Genomic DNA, 19,395 nt, shown 5'->3' with positions numbered 1-19,395 from the left:
AAACATTTTAATTTATTGAAATAAAACAATCTGTTCTGTTTAACTGATGTCTTAATTAGCTACAGGTTAGCTACACTTTCCATTATCTACATTACATTAAATAATCAATGCAGTTATGATATTTTTATTGACTAAGCGCAATTGTTTGATTGCAAGAAGTTGGAGTTGGATATGCGTAAAAGAGTACGAGCGCGAGCTTATTGCAACAAACCGACGCGATTGTCTGGCGACGACTCACTTGACACAACTTACACAACTCTTTATATAAAACTGCAGCACTATCAATAATCTTGTCAATTTAAGGAAATAGTCAAGCTGCATAAGGACTGTCATATCAAGGCGAGTCACTGACATGAAGGCAGTTTTTGCGTTAGGTTTAATTACATTTGTAGCATTCGCATATGCACGGAGATTACCTCCTTTGAAAAATGAACACGTCGAAGATAAAACCGAGAAACAAATAACTGATCAAGATCATGCAGCCACCGGCCATAAAAAGGAACAACACCATAATCACGACTTCAAGAAGGGATCAGGCAGGGAGCATCACGCACACCACCACCATGATCATGGGGAGAAAGGTCACAAGGGATACAAAGGCCATCACCATCACGAGGAAGGCAAGAAAGGGCATCATGACAAGGAAACTCATAAGGGAGAATACGACGACCATAGTGGTCACAAGAATAAGCATCACCACGAGGACCAACATTACGATGAGCATCATAAAGGTGAAAAAGGTGAGAAGGGGCATAAGTATGCGGAAAAAGGACATTACAATAAAGGACATTCGACTAAGGGGCATCATGAAATCCACAAAATCGACGAGTTTAAGAAAGATAAAAAATTCTTTGATGAAGAGGGAGATTCAGGTCACGAGGAGAAGCACGGCGGTTTTCACGAAGAGCATGGACACAAGAAGGGCGGGCACTTCGCGAAAGGGCACCATCACGGTGGACATCACGAGCACGAACATGGCGAGGCTGGGCATCACGAGAAGGGCGGGCATCATCACGACCATAAAGGGCACAAGGAAGCCGGCGGCCACGACTCACATTACCATCATCATCATGACCAAGCCAAGAAAGGTGGACATGACCATCACAAACATTGGGCTTACAAGAAGAGTCATTAAGGAACTTCTGATCGATCCCCTTGCATTGGAAAACTATAACATTCTGCCGTTAATGTATTTTGCTGTTCAATCTTTAGCGTCGAGTTATTTATTGCGTGGATTAATTTATAAATAATGAATAAGATTTTTATTTGAGAATGATAATGTATTTTATACTTAATTAAAATAAACTTTAAGTTATTATTTATGGACATCTAATAAGATAATGTTACACTAATATAATGCTTAATTATTAAATTGTATAAAACAGTAATGACATTTTTAGTATTATTTATGGACGTTGGTGATGGTGACCTCACCTTTTACAATAAGAATTTTGTTTACAAATATTTTTCAATAACAATAATATTTATAATCAGGGATGAAATTCAATTGGATTCGTTATTTGGATTGAAAATTGTTACAAAAATATGATTGCAATAAAGCAATCGGGTTATTGTCATGTGAAGTAATGTTAAATACGTAATAGAATAAAAAATCAGCCAAGTGCGAGTCGAACTTACCTATTGTGGGTTCCGTTCCGTATCACTACACAATCAGTTTATGATGTTCTACCGATAGAGATAGAGATACACATCTCTCTTAAGTTTAAAAAAGTGGAAATAAAAAATCACACTTTGTTTGTTGAGATAATTGCCACATATTTCAGAAAAAATGAGGGACACATAAATGGATGGACGGACGTAAACGCTAAATAACTCTAAAAATGTAGTGCATTATATTATTGCACGACTTTGCAATAATATTTCTTAAAATCATTGACAGAACAATAAAAAAATCTAGCAGGTAAGTAATATTTGATTTAGTTCAGATAGGTCGTCGAATATTTTAACAGCTTCTTGCAATATGCTTAAAACCCAGGGTTCTAGGTCAAAAAGTTAAGACCAGCAGAGGTATTCTTAGGTTGTTTTTGATATAAAGCGCACACCGGGAGAAAATGTAGTAACTTCAATTACCCTCAATGCTCTATCTACATCCCAGAAGATTCATGGGGTTTATAATAACTGCTACATTATGGATTACATAATCTCTTAATGAGGGCAGCTGCAAATAGATTTTGCTTTCTGAGATTGTCTATTCCTAAGTAATAATAATAATAACAGCTTCATTAATCATATACCTAATATTTAATTTCTAATGTGGTTGAGACTCGCGAGGAATAACAGTCGAAAAAAGTTATTCCTCGCGAGTGGCAAAGTATTTGTGATCGGATTCTGGTATATATATTAGTAATGAGTAGACCATAGATTAGTAATGGGTAGAATCCAAGTAGTTACACATATCGATCGGGGCAGTAGTCCATTGCTTTGCATTGGTAGAGATATATAACGCATACAACATACAATGTTACACACATAATTCACAACTATAATAACAAAATATGGCATATTTCCTTTTCGAATATACGGATAGTTTTATATATATGGACACAAATTTGATACATTTTTGATGTGTAATGCAGCGGTTATCCATCCCTGTAGCTGTCTAAGAGCTTTTAAGGTAATTAGCTTTGATAACCGCCACTTTGTTCGCGTGGTCGACGCTGAAGCCAGCCGTTATTTTTATTATCTGAATATTAAGCGTTGCAAGCGTTACGTTTATTTATAAATGCATATTGCTTTATTAATTTATATTTTGTTCTTCATTATGTAATATTACTTGGTATAAAACTTTCTTCACGCTTTTTTTAGGTAATGCTTCTTATAAATTATTAGCTCCTAGGGACTAAAGTATAAAACTTCATATTAGCCGAGATATAATATTGCTAATATAAGTAAGCAGGTACTTTATTACATTCTTCGGAACACTGCAACTTTATATCATTATTAAAACGATATAGTAGATATAAATGGTTTATTTTTTGTATATGATACGAGTTATTATTTTTAAAATAAATAACATTCTTATAAAACTTTGCATTTTGCTTATTTTAAGGTGATTTTTTACGGATCCAAATTATTTCAATGAAAATACATTGTTTTGACAATTGATGTTTAAAATTATTACCAAATGGTGATAAATATTCGGTTATAAAAGTAGAAAAGTTATAGCAGTTTTATGTATTTTAGCAACTACATATTTAAATGACTCTTCATCCTTATTGCAACTGTAGAATCGTTTGATTACATTGAGGCGTACATAATGTTTATTAATCTTTAAATAATTTAATTTAGAAGTATTGGCGTACCTTATTACTTTTTCTAAATGATTCCTATTTTTTGAGGATAACATAGTTTTACATAGTGGTCTGATGTGATCGATTGGTAGAGCTTTTATAGTAATTAGCGCGCGCGTATGGCGCTCAATGTCACACCTCGCACTAGATTTATGACTCCGACCGCGGGACGGCTTAATCCGCCTCTGAGCGAGGAGCTCCTGTGACGCTCGTGACACGCCGCTTACAATACTTTCCTTACATCAATATTAGCAATAAATCTCTTGGGCGAATTGCAGCGCAACTAACTTTTGTGAATACTACAATCCTTAAAACATATTTTTCTTATTTTAAGGTAGTTTTAATTTGGTTTAATATTGTTATAATATTCAGTAGTTTTCTGTATAAATGTATTTATGAAGTTCAAAATCTTTACCAAATAGTGTTAAATACTCTAGTCTAAAATGCATTATATAAATTGATTCTAAATGCAGTCGCAATGTAAAATTATTTAGTAAGGTTAAGTCTTGCATGAAATTTACCGTAGTATTTTCATACATAACTAATTTTACTACATAACGGATTAAGTAATATAATGCCCCATCCTAAAATCTTTTTTGCTAATTAATAGGTACTCATAGTGAGCTTATGTGATCGATTGGTAAGACTTTTATAGTAATTAGCGCGCGCGTATGGCGCTCAATGTCACACCTCGCACTAGATTTATGACTCTGCCCGCGTGACGGCTTAATCCGCCTCTGAGCGAGGAGCTCCTGTGACGCTCGTGACACGCCGCTTACAATACTTTCCTTACATCAATATTAGCAATAAATCTCTTGGGCGAATTGCAGCGCAACTAACTTAAGCGAGCAATCAAATTCCTCAAACATTTATCTCTTTTTTTTATCAACGTAGTTTTAATTTGGTTTATTAATATCTTTTTCACCAAAGAATACTCATAGTGGGCTGATGTGATCGATTGGTCAAGCTTTTATAGTAATTAGAGCGCGAGTATGGCACTCAATGTCACACCTCGCACTAGATTTATGACTCCGATCCATAGACTTAGATTTTTTTCGCTACGCATAAGCGTATATCTATGCTCCGATCGCTTGACGGCTTAATCCGCCTCTGAGCGAGGAGCTCCTGTGACGACCGCGACACGCCGCTTACAATACTTTCCTGACATCAATATTAGCAATAAATGCTTGGTCGAATTGCAGCGACAGAAACTTTGGGCCTTTTGCTATTTATATCTACATCATGTAGACATCTCATGATGGATGTCTATTGTTAAATATCACTAAATACATGGAAATAATTATTTACAATCTTTTTCTTTTTGCTTTGTATTATTTTCAGTTTAATACACGTAGATACGTATGGGCGGATCTTGGAAACAGTTAAAACAAACTTTATGGCTTTCATGTGAATTTTGTGGCTTTACCGAGAGTATCTATCTTAGGATATTTTACTCCGATATTTTTTTATAAAATAAGGATTCTTGTAGACCGAGTAGAGCTCCAATACTTTTATTTAAACATTTTTAAAGTATGATAATACTTGTCGTTAATTAAATAATAATAATAATCTGGAATAAAAGAATAATACAGGCATGTGCTTAATGGTTAAAAGAGACTTGCAAAATTATTATAATTGCAATAATATTAGTCAATATTATTAGATTCAATTCAACTGTATTGCGCCTGAAAATAACGCAAAAGCAAAACATGCTTTTTGTAACATTCGGTGTAAAATTATTCTCGCCTTGAGAATAAAGCACGCTGCAGATTATTGGCTATATTCAGAGTATGGTGTTTTGTAATTAACAAATTATAATATAACATCGAGAAATTCCTGGCCGTTGGTCGCCTAGTAACTTAGACCGATATTGTGATAAAAATGTGCCAATATATCTCACACAGCCCTATGCGCCTGTCGCAAGGTAGAGCAACATAGTAACAATTATCAGATATGAAAAAGTGAAGCTAAAATAATGAAGCTACAAGCTCTGCGTGTACAAAGTCGAGGTTTATAGGTTGGATTAAAATAAACAATATTACTATGGAATGCAGTAACGGTAGCTACTGCAAAAATAATGTCATAAGGACATTATTTTTGTAATACTAATGTATATACTAATGTATATTCTCAAAAACTGACATCTTTGTTGTAGTCACCGTGCAGAGTTAGGTATAGTGAGGGTTGCAGCAGGAGATACTTTCGAAAGAAGGGATTTTGATTGTCCTGAATGTAATCAATAGTAACGAAAAAACTAGTGCTCATGTTTAAGCGGTAGAAAAGAAGAAGTGGAAGTTTTAAGGTTTGGTTCAACCCCAGAGGAACTAACGCCACACCTTCTGCATTCTACCAGCAGTGTTTAGTACTGCTGTGTTCGATTAAGAAGGCTGTGGTAAGAGAGACATAATTAGCCGAGACATTCCAAATTATTCATTAGGCATGCAACACAGCTATGGCTGACCTCATGTAGGACTCTATCTTGTCTGGGGTTGATTATCGATGTCCATGTAGTCACTTACTACCTACTGGACTATATGCACCTTTCCTTCTAAATCATAAATATATTAGCCGCTCTGTACGGCTTAATTTTTGGAAGCTTAATTTATTTTACATTAAGCAAACGTACTCCGATTTATAAGTTAAGTAGGGAGGGTGGAAGTTACAGAAGTAAGAGGAGGGGGAAGTAAAAGTTGTTCGCTGTTAAGCATTAAACATTTTATTAAATCTTGTAACTTTTCTCTCGCGGTTTCGTCAGTTCTTGTAATTGAACGCGCAAGTTAACACTAATAAAATTTAAACTTCACTTTTCACATTAAATATCATTTAGGTAGCTAGTTAAAGCATTTAAATAAGATATTTTATGTGTTATATAGTTATGTGTTATTGATAGTCATGTTAAAGAAGCCTAAATACTGAATTTCGTATCACGGGTTTCAGGTAGAGCTGCTGTAAAAACTGTTTAAAATACTTATACCTATAGAGCAATATTTATAACAACAGTATCTCAGTATTCTTCACAAATCTTAAGTCATATTATAAATGCGACTGTGAGTTTGTTTGTTTCCTAAACTTTCACGCTATAGCTACCCGATTGTCATGAAAATTGTGTACACTCATCCAGAAAAAGACATAAGGTATCTTTTTTTTTATAATAAAGGAGTAGCAGACGTGCATGCACTCCACCTGATGGTAAGTGACTACTGCCGCCCATGGACATCTGTAATCATCCCCAGATAGGATACCTGAGGTCGGATTAAGCTGGAATGCCTCGGAAAAGTCTGTCTCCCTTACCACACCCTTCAAAACGGAACACAGCAGTATTTAATATTGCTGTTATTAGGCAGAAATAGGTCTGGCGGTGGTGCCGCCGGAGTCGAACCACAAAGGGTTCTACCACCTTCAAAATCTATCTTTTCTCCCGATAAAAGTACTGTTTCTGAAGGATAGATAACAACCTTTGAATGCGCGCGAACCCTGTGGTAAAAGTAAGTTCTTCATAATATCTATCTATCTTGATTTTATTGTATTCGTGACTATTTGTATCACTCTATTAAATTATGTTTTCTAGTCAGCCTATATGTTACCGTAAATTTGGCGCATAGCTTCATGTACTTCATGTACTATCTTTCTCTTATTGTTATAAATTTTAATATGTACCGGGTGGCAAGGAAATCATTATTTTAAACATTTTTAACCTGTATTTACATGTGACATTTATAACAGTAACAAAAATATTATAAATAACAGTAAAAAATAGAAAATCAACAGCCAAAGTCAAAGTCTTAGTGTCCCTTCTTAAAGCCCCAGTGCTTGTGGTCCTCGTGGCCGCCCTTCTTTCCGTCGTGGTGGTTGTGGTGATGATGTTCATGGTGGCTGTCTTCCTCGTGGTGACCCTTGTGGCCATGGTGGTGTCCTCCCTTCTCGTGATGACCCTTCTTGCCATGGTGATGCTCGTGATGTCCATGGTGTTTGTGGCCCTTGTGGAAGTGTCCTCCCTTCTTGTGTCCGTGCTCATGATGGTGACCACCATGTCCTTCTTCGAAACTGGAATCACCATGTTTGTCGTGGAAGTGCTTCTCTTTCTTGAACTCATCTACTTTGTGGACACCGTGATGACCCTTGGTGGAGTGACCCTTGTGATAGTGTCCTTTTTCATCGAAGCCATGACCCTTTTCGCCTTTTTCGCCATGATGATGCTCATGATGGTGGCCATCATCATGATGATGGTGTTTTTTATGGCCACCGTGTTCGTCGTGGTGTCCCTTGTGTCCCTCGTCGTGGTGGTGGCCCTTCTTGCCGTGCTCATGATGATGGTGGCCCTTGTAGCCCTTATGGCCCTTTCCACCATGGTCATGGTGATGATCTGCGTGGTGCTCCTTACCACCACCCTTCTCGTGTTTATTTGAGGCGGCGGTGTCGAGGTCTGCGTCTCGTTTCTGCCGGATGTCCCTGGCGCTGGTCAGGACCACTAGAACCAGCAGGCAGCTGATTCCGAGAACTAAATTCATTTTCACTGTTGTTATCACCGCCGCCTGTTACACAGTGGTCATAATTGTGTTCGACAAGGTTTTATAGACACTAGTCCTCGGCTTTTCTCAGCACCTGATTTGGCAACTATTGCGGCCCGGCTTCTACTTGAACCTACGTTATTAGCAAGGTCAAATGTTTTGTTGATTTAAAATTACTATTAACTATAATGAATTTCTATTAGGTAGATAAACGTTTCAATAAGTTTTAGTAATATCCCAAACAAAATTAAGGCATACTTAGGCACTTTAAACATAATCCAAGATGCATGTGAATCCTTGATTAAATAGAACAATCTGCATTAATTACTATTACACAAATAAGTATATTTGATTGGTAAATAACCTGAGGTGCGTTTAAATATAAGATTTTATATTTAGTAAATTGATGTAGTGACGAAAAATTATATTTGTATGCGTAGGAATGGTGCTTGTGTGTTAATTTACCGTACAGTATTATTAAATATTAATTAATACCTTGGAGTATTATTAATTATTAAGAAATTGTTCAATTTTACTTGCATTTTTAGTAAACTCTCAATTTTCTTTAATTCAATGATAACTAATACTATTAAAATAACGTCAAAGGTTGCTATTAGAAAATTTGATGAGTCTTTTAAAAGTCATGTTTAGAGGTGAACAGTGGAGCAACAAGAGAAATCTAGTTTTCTTAATAAGCAATAAAGAGTTTTTAGTTTCCGATTATAGGTAGAGACTTCAGTCTTTGCTAAAACGGCAGAGTTGGGCGAGCCACAAAGAGTACTTAATCATTAATGAGTCAGGAATTTGTCGCGCAATAAGCATATCTTTATGATTGAAAATTAATGATGTAAATATGTGTAGGTTACTTATTTTTAAATAAATAAGGTTCGGAATAGAATAGATGGATAGAAGAGATAAGGTTTTTAATGGTAAAGGATGGGAAGTTTCATGTTGATGATGAAAAAAATACGGCAAAAGTGACCAGTCATCAGCATTTACAAATCCATTGGACCTTCCTTCTTATTCACAAAGGGGTAGTTTTGCCGTAGCTATTATCCTTAACTGTACGTGTTGGCGGCAATAGATGAATAATTCTAATATAAGACATTGTTACAACATAAGAACATATTAATGATAACATATTCATAAATTGAGCTTTAATAAAGATCATATGTTATTATCATTGCCGGATTTGGATGGTTTGAAACATTCAACACAGGCGCCCGGACATTAACAAAAAGCAATGCAGTCATAAAATACATTTTGTACCTAAATTGAAACTAAGCATACATTATGAGGACAAGGTGGTAGAACCCTTTTTGGTTCGACTCCGGCGGCACCACCGCCACGCCTATTTCTGCCTAATAATAACAGTGTTAAGCGCTGCTGTGTTCTGGATTGAAGGGTGTGGTAAGGGTAATATATTTTTCCGAGGCGTTTCAAGTTAGTCTTCAGGGGTAGCGGCGCATCTGTCGCCGATTTCAGGTAGGCATATCTAATCATATCTGGGGTTCATTAGAGATGTCCATGGGCGGCAGTAGTCGCTTACCATCAGGTGGACTGCATGCTCGTCTGCTACTCCTTTATAATTTTTAAAAGACATAGAATGATATTCCTGTAGTAGGTAAAAACCGAGTAAATGGGACTTTTTGACGACGCTCATTCCACGAGTTTCGCCAAACTAATTTCGTATTTTTCTAACCGCCGCCGTCTAATTATGCGGGATTTTCAGATCAATCACTTGAGCTGTAATTAAGTTTCGCTGCGGTCTTCCTACCACTTGTAATTGATATTTAGGATCCTGTCTGTATACATAAATTTTACGACTTTTAATAAAAAACCTGGATTTAGATTTCGTTTAAATTTTAATTATGTATCTTCGTTTGCAAAGTAAACATAATGTGTAATGTTGTTTGTTATGAAAGAGAGAAAGTGTATGAATACAAGGATGAAGCTGACTGAAATAAGAAAATATTAAAATGGCGATGATAGTTTTAATACATCCAGCTAACCAACAGTCTTTGAAGGTTCATGTCTAGTTTTGCGGGACAAAGGACTATTCCTTCTTTGCACCAAGGCGATTGGTCAGTCCTTTGCTAGTTTTAGATATTTATTTATATGGTCGGCTTACCTTAGATTGCTAAGGTAGATTTTTGATTTGTGAAGGTGAACTCATGTACGCTGTCATATTGAAAACAGGTGTAAAAGAATTATGGAACATAATTAATATAGAATATTCTACGATTTTGAAACAGAAGTTAAAATAAGGTTTTATTGTGGAAGATAATTTATTTATATGTGAGGCAGTCTTCAATAGCGGCAACGCATCATTTATCGATTTACGTGTAAACCTTGTTCTATTAAGCGTAAAACCTAATGTAAGTCATAAGTTCCCAAAAAATACTACATAGTTTGATAAACTTTGTATTGTAAATAGGCACAAGTTAATGTAATGTAAATAGGCACAAGGTAATTAATACTCAACTAATATTCTTACACATGATATTTGACAGTTATTTCATACTAGCTATTTTTAATTTTGATCTTTGGTAGACAGAAAAGGATAGTTTGATTATTAATAGCCCGATAATTGGTATTTCGGGGCCAGTATAACCGTACTGAAAACTTAATGGTTTAAAACTCGTTCTCCCAATCAGGAGGTCCGTGGTTCAAATCTCTTGGCACCCAACCTGAACATGTGCTTAAGCGTAGAAGGAAAACATCGTGACGAAACCTACACGCTTGAGTTCTAAGGTTCTCAAGGGTGTGTGAAGTCTTCCAATCCGCACTTGGCCAGCGCGGTAGACTATGACCTAAATCCCTCTCGCTCTGAGAGGAGACCCTTAGCTGTAGGAGAATAACGAGTTGACGACGACGAGCCCTGATAACAGATGCGAGTAAAATAAAATTCGGGAGAAACTTACTGTTAGTAGAGAGCTTAATATAGGTAAATACTAAATATTTTGTGTGTAAAATACCCATGTCATCCGTGACATGGTTGTTTATTATTGAATTTCTTCAGATATACATAGATAAGCTGAAGAGAGCACTATATTGTTATAATGGTTATTGTAGCGTATCTCAATTTATAAACTTGTAGAGATTTTTTTTTCTATAATATAGGAGTAGCAGATGAGCATGCAGTCCACCTGATGGTAAGTGGCTACTGCCGCCCATGGACATCTGTAATCAACCCCAGATAGGATTAGATATTCCTACTTGAGGTCGGCCACAGATGTGCTGCTACCCCTGAGGACTAAGCTGGAACGCCTCGGAAAAGTATGTCTCCCTTACCACACCCTTAAAAACCGGAACACAGCAGCGCCTAACACTGCTGTTATTAGGTAGAAATAGGTGTGGCGGCAGTGCCGCCGGAGTCGAACAACAAAGGGTTCTACCACCTTCAAAAATTGATCGATGCAATCATTTTAGTAGCTAGATATTTAATATTATATTGAGCGTACAAACGGAAGTGCTTATTTAAATACTCATTGGAATTACTCAAAAAAGGCAAAAAACGTTAAAGAAAATCTTATTATGAATTTGCTAGTTAAAATGAATTCTATTTCCTAACTGTAGATTAAAGCTTTAAAATTTTGAATAAAGAAACATTTACATACCCGGCGCACTCGCTCGCGCTGAAATTTTTATACATCCCGGAGGAACTATAAGACTCACCGTCATATGAAGTTTCTTTTCATATGTTTGTTTTAATTAGCTCTTTATATAATTTGGCTTGCGAAAACTTTTACCTACCTGTGGTAATAAATTGTGTTAAACGCTCATATGAAATTTCTAGTGAAAGAATGAAACTATATCTTCGACCAATTTACCACTTTTATTATTCCCGCGCAAAATACAACTCAAACGTCAAGAGCTTTCTTTTTTTTTAATACGCTTTTATTTATGCTAACTCATAATCGTACCAGCCAGTGACTATACAAATTCACCTATTATAAAAATAACACATCATGAAAATAGCACAAAATAATTAATTTTAATAAAATTAGAATTTTTAATTAATAAAATTAGAATTAAAGTATATTAATTAATATAATGAAATGATTTGAATATATTTCTAACACTTGATATTACAGTTTTACCTAGAAGGGTAGGTTTAATAATGTTATATAACATTAATTGGAGGAAGGATTGTCCAAATAAGATATACATATTTATTTAAAAAAATTAATATTCTGTAAAAAAATATAACAAGTCATTTGTAACATAAAATCAACAATTAAAAAAATAAGGTACTAGTAACATATTAGTTTAACCAGATTTATGGCCCCAGTGCTTGTGCTCGCCATGGCCTCCCTTCTTGCCATGATCATGGTGATGATGATGATGCTCATGGTGACCGTGTTCACCGTGGTGTCCCTTGTGGTGGTGGTGGTGACCTCCGTCTTCATGATGGTGTCCCTTGCCGTGGTGGTGGTCGTGGTGTCCGTGGTGCTTGTGTCCGTGGTGGAAGTGACCGCCCTTCTTGTGTCCGCCCTCATGGTGGTGACCGCCGTAGTGTTCATGGTGACCCTTCTCGCCGTGGTGGTCGTGGAAGTGCTTGTCCTTCTTGAACTCATCATGCTTTTCAATACCGTGGTGTCCCTTCGTGTCATGTCCCTTGTGCCAGTGGCCGTGCTCGTCATGACCGTGTCCATGGTCGCCCTTCTCGCCGTGATGGTGGTGGTGATGGTGGCCTTCATCATGGTGATGGTGTTTCTTGTGGTGTCCCTCCTCACCGTGGTGTCCCTTGTGTCCTCCATGGTGGTGGTGTCCGTGGTGTCCGTGGTGGTCTTCATGATGGCCCTTGTGTCCCTTGTGACCATGATCCTCATGATCATGGTGGTGATGTCCGTGGTGTTCGTGGCCGCCACCCTTATGGTGACCATGGCCGGAAGCCGCGCCTTCGAGATCAGCTGATCGCTTCTCCCTGATCTCCCTAGCGGAGACCGCAGCCACAAGGGCTGCTAGCCCTAAAGCTAATATCAAAGTAGTTCTCATTGTGACGAGCTGTGCTGTTTGAATGATACTCCCTTTGGTAGCGTAAATATTTTATAGTGCTAGTTGGTAGCGGTTGGGAAACAGCGCGAAGGCGAGAAGCGCGCAAGAGAAATCCTACTGGTAGTTGCTGAAGCGTCGTTGAAAGTTGCTCATATTATGAACATTTTGATGTTACTGTCACCTATACTTAGTATATTTGATATTATTTTATCTAGATAGTAAGCCACTAAGACGTTGATATATTATATTTTAATCTAATTGGTGCACCCAAAAATTCCTTTTTAATATTTTTATTATTAATAGCATCAAATATTTGTGTAAATCATATAGCTAGCTAGCAAAATACCAGGCTTTTATTTATGTATTATTTAGGTGGTTTAAGTTGTATATTAGTTATGTAGATTTCGTAATTACCATAAATATGTATTAAGTAGATAAATTATTGTTTACAGAAGCTATAATATGTTATGATAAAATATCCTCAACGAAAAAATATATTATATCACCACCAATATGTCTTAAGACACGTTTTTAAGAGTATTTGTCAAAAACAAAATATAATTGTTATAATTGAGAGGGTATAAGAATTTCATTAAAGTATTTCTATGAATGAAACTACTACTTATCAATTTTAGTACCTACATATTACATACTAGCTGACCCGGCAAACTTTGTACCGCCTCAAAAGCTATTTATCAAATATATTTCATATAACATATAGCCTATGTTACTCGTGGATAATGTAGCTTTCGAATTGGTGAAAGAATTTTTAAAATCGGTCCAGTAGTTTTTGAGCCTATTCATTACAATCAAACAAACAAACAAAGTTTTCCTCTTTATAATATTAGTAAACATTGGTATGTCAATAAAAGAAATATACCTATTTATAAGAGCCAAGTGTGTATGTACAAAAGGTTACCTACTGCCGCTCGTTGAAACGTATGACCCACATCAAATAGGACAGGAATGAATCGTATATGAGTTAGATCATAAATGCATTGGTGCCTCTCACGATCAAGTTCGAACATTTCATATCTGCCTTACACTCTTAGAGAAGAACGCAGCTGTTCCCACTAAAGATGAAAAAATGTACTTTAATGAAATATAGATGTGGTGTCCCCGCCACCAAACCACGATTAGCTATATCACCTATGAACTCATTGAATTGCAGTAAGATTTATGATATCTTTCTTATTATGAGTTGAAAGTACAAACAATTCTCATGTGTTTAAGAGGTTAACATGTTAACATGTTGAAAACGAAATTGTTGTAATTTCTTCTGATACGCGAAGAATCGGTACAATGTGGGCAATATTCGCCACTGTTTAATAATTCTTTAAAAATATTTTAAAAGCAATAATAAATTAATATGTATATTCTATTCCATTCTATTACTGTTCCACTGCTAGGCTCCTCTTAGAGTGAGAGGCGATGTTTTCCTTCACTGTTGTAGGTAGCGAATAGTTAAACGCTCATACGCATATAACTTAAAAAAAAAATGAAAAGTGATTTTTACATGATTTTTTTAACCACATTGCTTATATAAAATGAGATAGCAAAATTGTAGAGATTTGGTCTGTTTCCAGAATTTTGAGAAGGTACGGCTCAAAGTATTTCGCATGGTGCATACTCCATACGTTCAGAATTGTGGACCAGTTTAAGAGTTTATTTATTAACATTTTGAGGAGCATAAAAGAGAAAGTCTCAGTTAGAACAATAGTGGTATTAAAATACCTTCAGGGCGGTTTTTCTGTCGCGCGTGTTTAATAGGCTTGCATCCACTTCCCACTCACGCGCGTGCCACTTGTACCTTATTGTGTTCGTATCATACGCACACGCACACTGCTAGCGAAGAGATTGCAGTGAGTTAATTAATGGGTGGGACCTGTGTGCGGGCGTAGGTAAATACGCGTGACAGGAAAAGCTCCCTAAAACACTTTTGACAGTAAAATAACCTGGTCTAAAATATTATTTATGATATTTTAAAATCTATTAAAAATCCCGTCGTTCCTTCATCGAAATTAAAATAGCGACTTTGGCAATTGTGTCTAAAGTCAATGGCGATCAAAATGGACATCATCCGAATGTTCGGGCTTAATGTAAAACGAATAGTATTTAGTCATTATTGAAAAAAGTTGTTTGAATTGAATTATTGCGCGATAATGAAGCACATTCATAAATATACATTAGTTTTCACAAGAATACGCTAAAAAGGGAAGAAATCGATAAAAAATCTTATTGAAGCGATTTTTTCGATTATGAGATTTTTTACTATGCAAATGACGGGAATCAACTATTTCATTTTCTTATGGGGTTAATTCATTCCAAATAAACGCAATAGAGATATAATGGTACCATGTCTGTGACAGCTGAGATCACAAAATATCTGAACATTTTTTCAAATCCTTCTTGCTTCCTTTGTTATTGAAATTAAATAATCTATTTTTGGCGAAAAAAGGTCGACATCCTGTTGGCATGGAGACAGGAATATAATCCTTCTAGTAACAATATAATAATACGTCATCACAAGTATTTGGGATTTATCTTTTTGTTCGTCTTCATTATAAAAATGTATTTCATTATAATAATGTTCGTAGCGTGAATGTTTTGCAACATTTTTTGTGTACACTACAAGAAAAGAAACTAAGCTAACGCCTTTCTTCTGTCTGTCTACCTGTCCTCCCTCATATTCCTTTTATGCTATTATTGTATCACATATGAATTAAATTCAAGGAATGTGTTATTGAAATGGTTTTAATTTATGGACTATCGTAATAACGATGCTATGGCTTAACTATTGGTAATAACGATGAATGTGTTATTGGGTGATTTTAGTGTAAACTCAGTTAAAATAAGTTATAAGCAACTAAAACTGGAAACGTAAAGGATCGGAACGCATCCCCAAGTAATTGTATGTACACTTTATTTTAAAGTATTTAAAAATACATTGCACAGTGGTACGGAACCCTCTGTGCATTACAACTCACATTTTTTTAAATTGAAAATGCTGGTAGTTAGATACAAAGCACCTTGGTATTAATGTCCAAGGGCAACGAAAGTAGTTCCTTCCGTATTTTATTAAAAGTAAAAAAATGTAAAAAAATTGTTTCTATAATAAATATAATAAAACTTCCGCAACGGAAGTCAGAATATCAATATTATTTTAAGCAATCGAACTGCACTACAAGGTTAAGTTAGTCAACATCTTTTTAAAGAGTAGCGGCGTGACATGTTAAGTCACTTTACTACGAGAATTAGTTCGACGTTTGTCAAAAGCAGCTTTTTTAATTCTTTTATATGGATTTTCTTGTGACTTTAAATAAGGATTCTTATGTAATAGTAAGTTATCTAATTTTATCCATCTGATGCTAAATATATATATCCTATGGACATCCGAGACTAAGTTCAAATTGAAAGATCCTTATTTAAGGCATGGAACATACGAGCGACAATTCGCGCTGAGGACCGACGCCGACTGTCGCTGACGACAAGCGGCGACAGTAGGCGGCGGTTACTAGCGCCAGTTAACAACAGTTTGCGATGTACGGCAGCAGTAGTCGCTTCTTGTTGTCTGTCGTCATAGATTAGTATGTCGTTAGCAACCGACGACAGAATACATTCGCGATTTTGCGATATTGTTTTGTCTTTGAATGCTAATGAAAGTCGGCGTCATTCGCTGGTTGTCGCTCATATATTAGAGCCCTAAAAACTAACTTGGGATGCCTTATATAGTAAGTAAGCACAATTCAAGTGTGTCAAACTACAAGCACAACACTACTGAGATAAGTGAGGTGAGGTGGTTGTCTGTTCACTAAGTGCGAGATAAGAGCCGATGTGACCGGTGTCAACCACCTTTAACCTTATTTTAGAACCTGTGAAAAGGTTATGATAGGGTTATGAAAATACTAGCAATAGCTATTATAGAAATGGGTTTTCTGTCTAACAAATATTTGCATTGTCAAACTTTTACTGTGTAAACTTTTACTTAATACGATAAAATCTGTTTTTTGGAAAAGGGTGTTTTATAAAGGTATAATTAATTTTCATACGGACTTTGTGGGGTTAAGTTTGAAAACTCTAACATTTAAGCAATGGTCATTTGTATTTTCAGTCACCGTAGATTCTGGAGTCAAGTCTACACTAAGTTTCGGTAATTCATTTCTCATAGAGTCCGAATGTTTTAATTGAAAATTCAGTGTAAAAAAAAACAGCTGAATACAGAACCTTCTCCTTTCGAAGTCGGTTAAAAATGGCAAAAATGTGTCTTCATCCTGAAGATGCATAAACAAAGCTCATGCGATAGTCATTTAAGAAATAAATACAGGTCACAAGTGGAATCAAATAAATAAATAATTATACTTTAAACTCAGTATTGTTTTAATTCTCTATATTAAAACCTAATCAAAAATTGCAAACAAAAAAATGTTCTCGTTTCAAACCCATTTTAAAAAAAGGTTAGGAAGTTATATGTATGTACGGTTTTCTAGTATATTATAAACGTAATATTGTGAATGCTTTTCCTGTCCCGCGTGGTTACGACAGCAGACGTGTCCCATCTGTGCACATGAATTAACTTGCTGCAATCTTATCATTTTGTGCGTGTGTATGAGAGTGAGAGCTTACAGACCGTTTCTCTTCTGCCTCCGCAAACACAAACTAATAAAAGCGTGTTAAAAAGCTGTTTTAGAATGTCGGTAATTATTATTTTCAGAACAAGAGATAGCTATCCTTTGTTCGTGTGTTGAAGGAAGATAAAAGCACCGTGAGTCTTAAAACAGCAGGATGCCACGCGTGCAAGTGACCCATCTCACTACCGCTAGCATAAACACGCACATAGACAAAGACGGGACAGTACCCTTAGTATGAGTTTTTACGTTTTTACAAAAATGACTGTTTTTTATTTGTTTACGTATTTCCCATACTTTTCCAATCAGTTTTGATACAGTCAGCTGGGAGCGCTGATTGGAAATGTATAGGCAAATTCGTAAACAAATACAAAAACAGTTATCTTTGTAAAAATGTAAATCTCATACTAAGCTTACAGATGTCAGAAAAGGGCTTAATCTGTAATTGATGTTTTTAAACTGCTAAATATTAAACATGCAAAATAGCAAAAGAATAGTTGTTAATTATAAATTCAGAAAATACCCAAGTGAACTACAGATTTATTGTTATAAGTAGACGCAGTAGAACATTTTTAATTCATGTACCACTGTGACAGCGCTAGGCTAATAAGTTTAAAGTTTTTTAGGAATTATAATTGCTTTGAGATTTTTGTAAAAGCTTTTAAAGAACCGTATAGTCATTAAAATTAATGTCGTCCAACTTTTGTTTAATTGCAATGAGGCAGTTCTCGTTTTTCATAATAAATAGATTTAATTTTCAAGGATTCTTCTAAACACATATGTTTTCTACTTTATCCCATTTTGTGTGTATACTAAAAACTAGTTTTTTCATATCGATGTGCTAGTTACCGCACATTGCTATATTGTATTTATTGCTATGTGAAAATTTTTAACAGTAGGATGAATTTATCTCCGCAGAAAAAAAAACACAGTGCGCTTTTCTTAGTAACTTTCTTAAAGGTACAATAATTATTTGGAATTATTTGGAGCTTTTTTAATTATTATTATTATTTTTAATTATTTTTGGAATTATTTTTAATTTACAAACTCTACAATAAAATTCCATTTACGTATTTTTATTGTAATTTGCGCATCCTCCATTGCCTCCATTTAATTTCATAGTGGGTACACACTTTTCGTAACGTAGACACAGATAGTAGTAGTAGTAGTAGTAGTAGTAGTAGTAGTAGTGAGTGGTGAAAATCTTGACCTAATTACAGCTTTACAGTATTTAACAGGGTATAATAAACTGACATAAAACTGACTGATGAAATATAATGTATGAATTGAAATTTTATAAAGGGCTGTCTTTGAAGCTTTCGATATTGTCATCGTAACAACATATGAGGAATGTATACATCCAGAGCCGGGCTTAGGGAATGACGGGCGAAGCTCATTCCACGGGGCCTCCATACGATAGGGGCCCCCACAATAGAAGTGAGAAAATGTCCAAACGTCGGCTGTTTAGCCACTTTTACGTATTTTTTCCAAACAGACGTTTACCGCACATTTTATTTCACTTGCACTTAATCAATCACTGCATTATATGTTGAAATAAATGTATTTGTTGGTAATAAAATTCTGAAAGCCGTGGCCGACAAAATATTTTTTCGTTTTGGAAATAATTAGGGGCCCCCGCTCCTTCATTGCCCCAGGGACTCCAAACCTCCAAATCCGGCCCTGCATATATCAGTTGCATCGCTCGGTAGTAAAAACTACGAAAAGAACAAACGATACTTTTCTTTTATTTCTTTCTTAGATACAAGAACTTTAATCCATGTGTAGGTAAAGGGAGAAGCCTTGGTTCGTTTAATATGATCGTAATGAAGTGGAAATATACAAAAAGCTCACACTACAATATCACCCATATGTACTATCTAGTAAAATGCTATTTTAAAAATAGAAATATATAAAATATTTTAAAAATATTATTTTTAGACCTCGTTAAAT

The 19,395-nt window shown here is 35.5% G+C and overlaps 3 protein-coding genes across 3 annotated transcripts; 1 reads left to right on the top strand and 2 right to left on the bottom strand.

The window, feature by feature from the left end:
• The first annotated feature begins 309 nt into the window (after nt 1-309).
• Nucleotides 310-1,265, top strand: LOC140749853 (uncharacterized). Its single transcript, XM_073083076.1, has one exon. The coding sequence runs from the start codon at nt 353-355 to the stop codon at nt 1,133-1,135; it is 783 nt and encodes a 260-aa protein (XP_072939177.1). The 5' UTR covers nt 310-352; the 3' UTR covers nt 1,136-1,265.
• Nucleotides 1,266-7,093: 5,828 nt separating this feature from the next.
• Nucleotides 7,094-11,503, bottom strand: LOC140749595 (uncharacterized). Its single transcript, XM_073082702.1, has 2 exons — nt 11,498-11,503; nt 7,094-7,843 (listed from the first exon to the last, which is right to left on the bottom strand). The coding sequence occupies exons 1-2, from the start codon at nt 11,501-11,503 to the stop codon at nt 7,094-7,096; spliced, it is 756 nt and encodes a 251-aa protein (XP_072938803.1).
• Nucleotides 11,504-12,091: 588 nt separating this feature from the next.
• Nucleotides 12,092-12,820, bottom strand: LOC140749407 (uncharacterized). The gene has a single exon (XM_073082438.1). It carries the CDS (start codon nt 12,818-12,820, stop codon nt 12,092-12,094), a length of 729 nt encoding a protein of 242 aa, XP_072938539.1.
• Between the last annotated feature and the right edge of the window lie 6,575 nt (nt 12,821-19,395).

Source organism: Epargyreus clarus, unplaced genomic scaffold, assembly GCF_041222505.1.
Source record: "Epargyreus clarus isolate Ecla_fem2 unplaced genomic scaffold, WU_Ecla_fem_2.2 ptg000018l, whole genome shotgun sequence".
Lineage (NCBI taxonomy): Eukaryota > Metazoa > Arthropoda > Insecta > Lepidoptera > Hesperiidae > Epargyreus > Epargyreus clarus.
This window is presented reverse-complemented; position numbering and strand designations above follow the sequence as displayed.

Coding starts and splice junctions, on each gene's coding strand:
- LOC140749853 (XM_073083076.1), top strand. CDS start 353: ATGAAGGCAGTTTTTGCGTTAGGTTTAATTACATTTGTAGCATTCGCA.
- LOC140749407 (XM_073082438.1), bottom strand. CDS start 12,820: ATGAGAACTACTTTGATATTAGCTTTAGGGCTAGCAGCCCTTGTGGCT.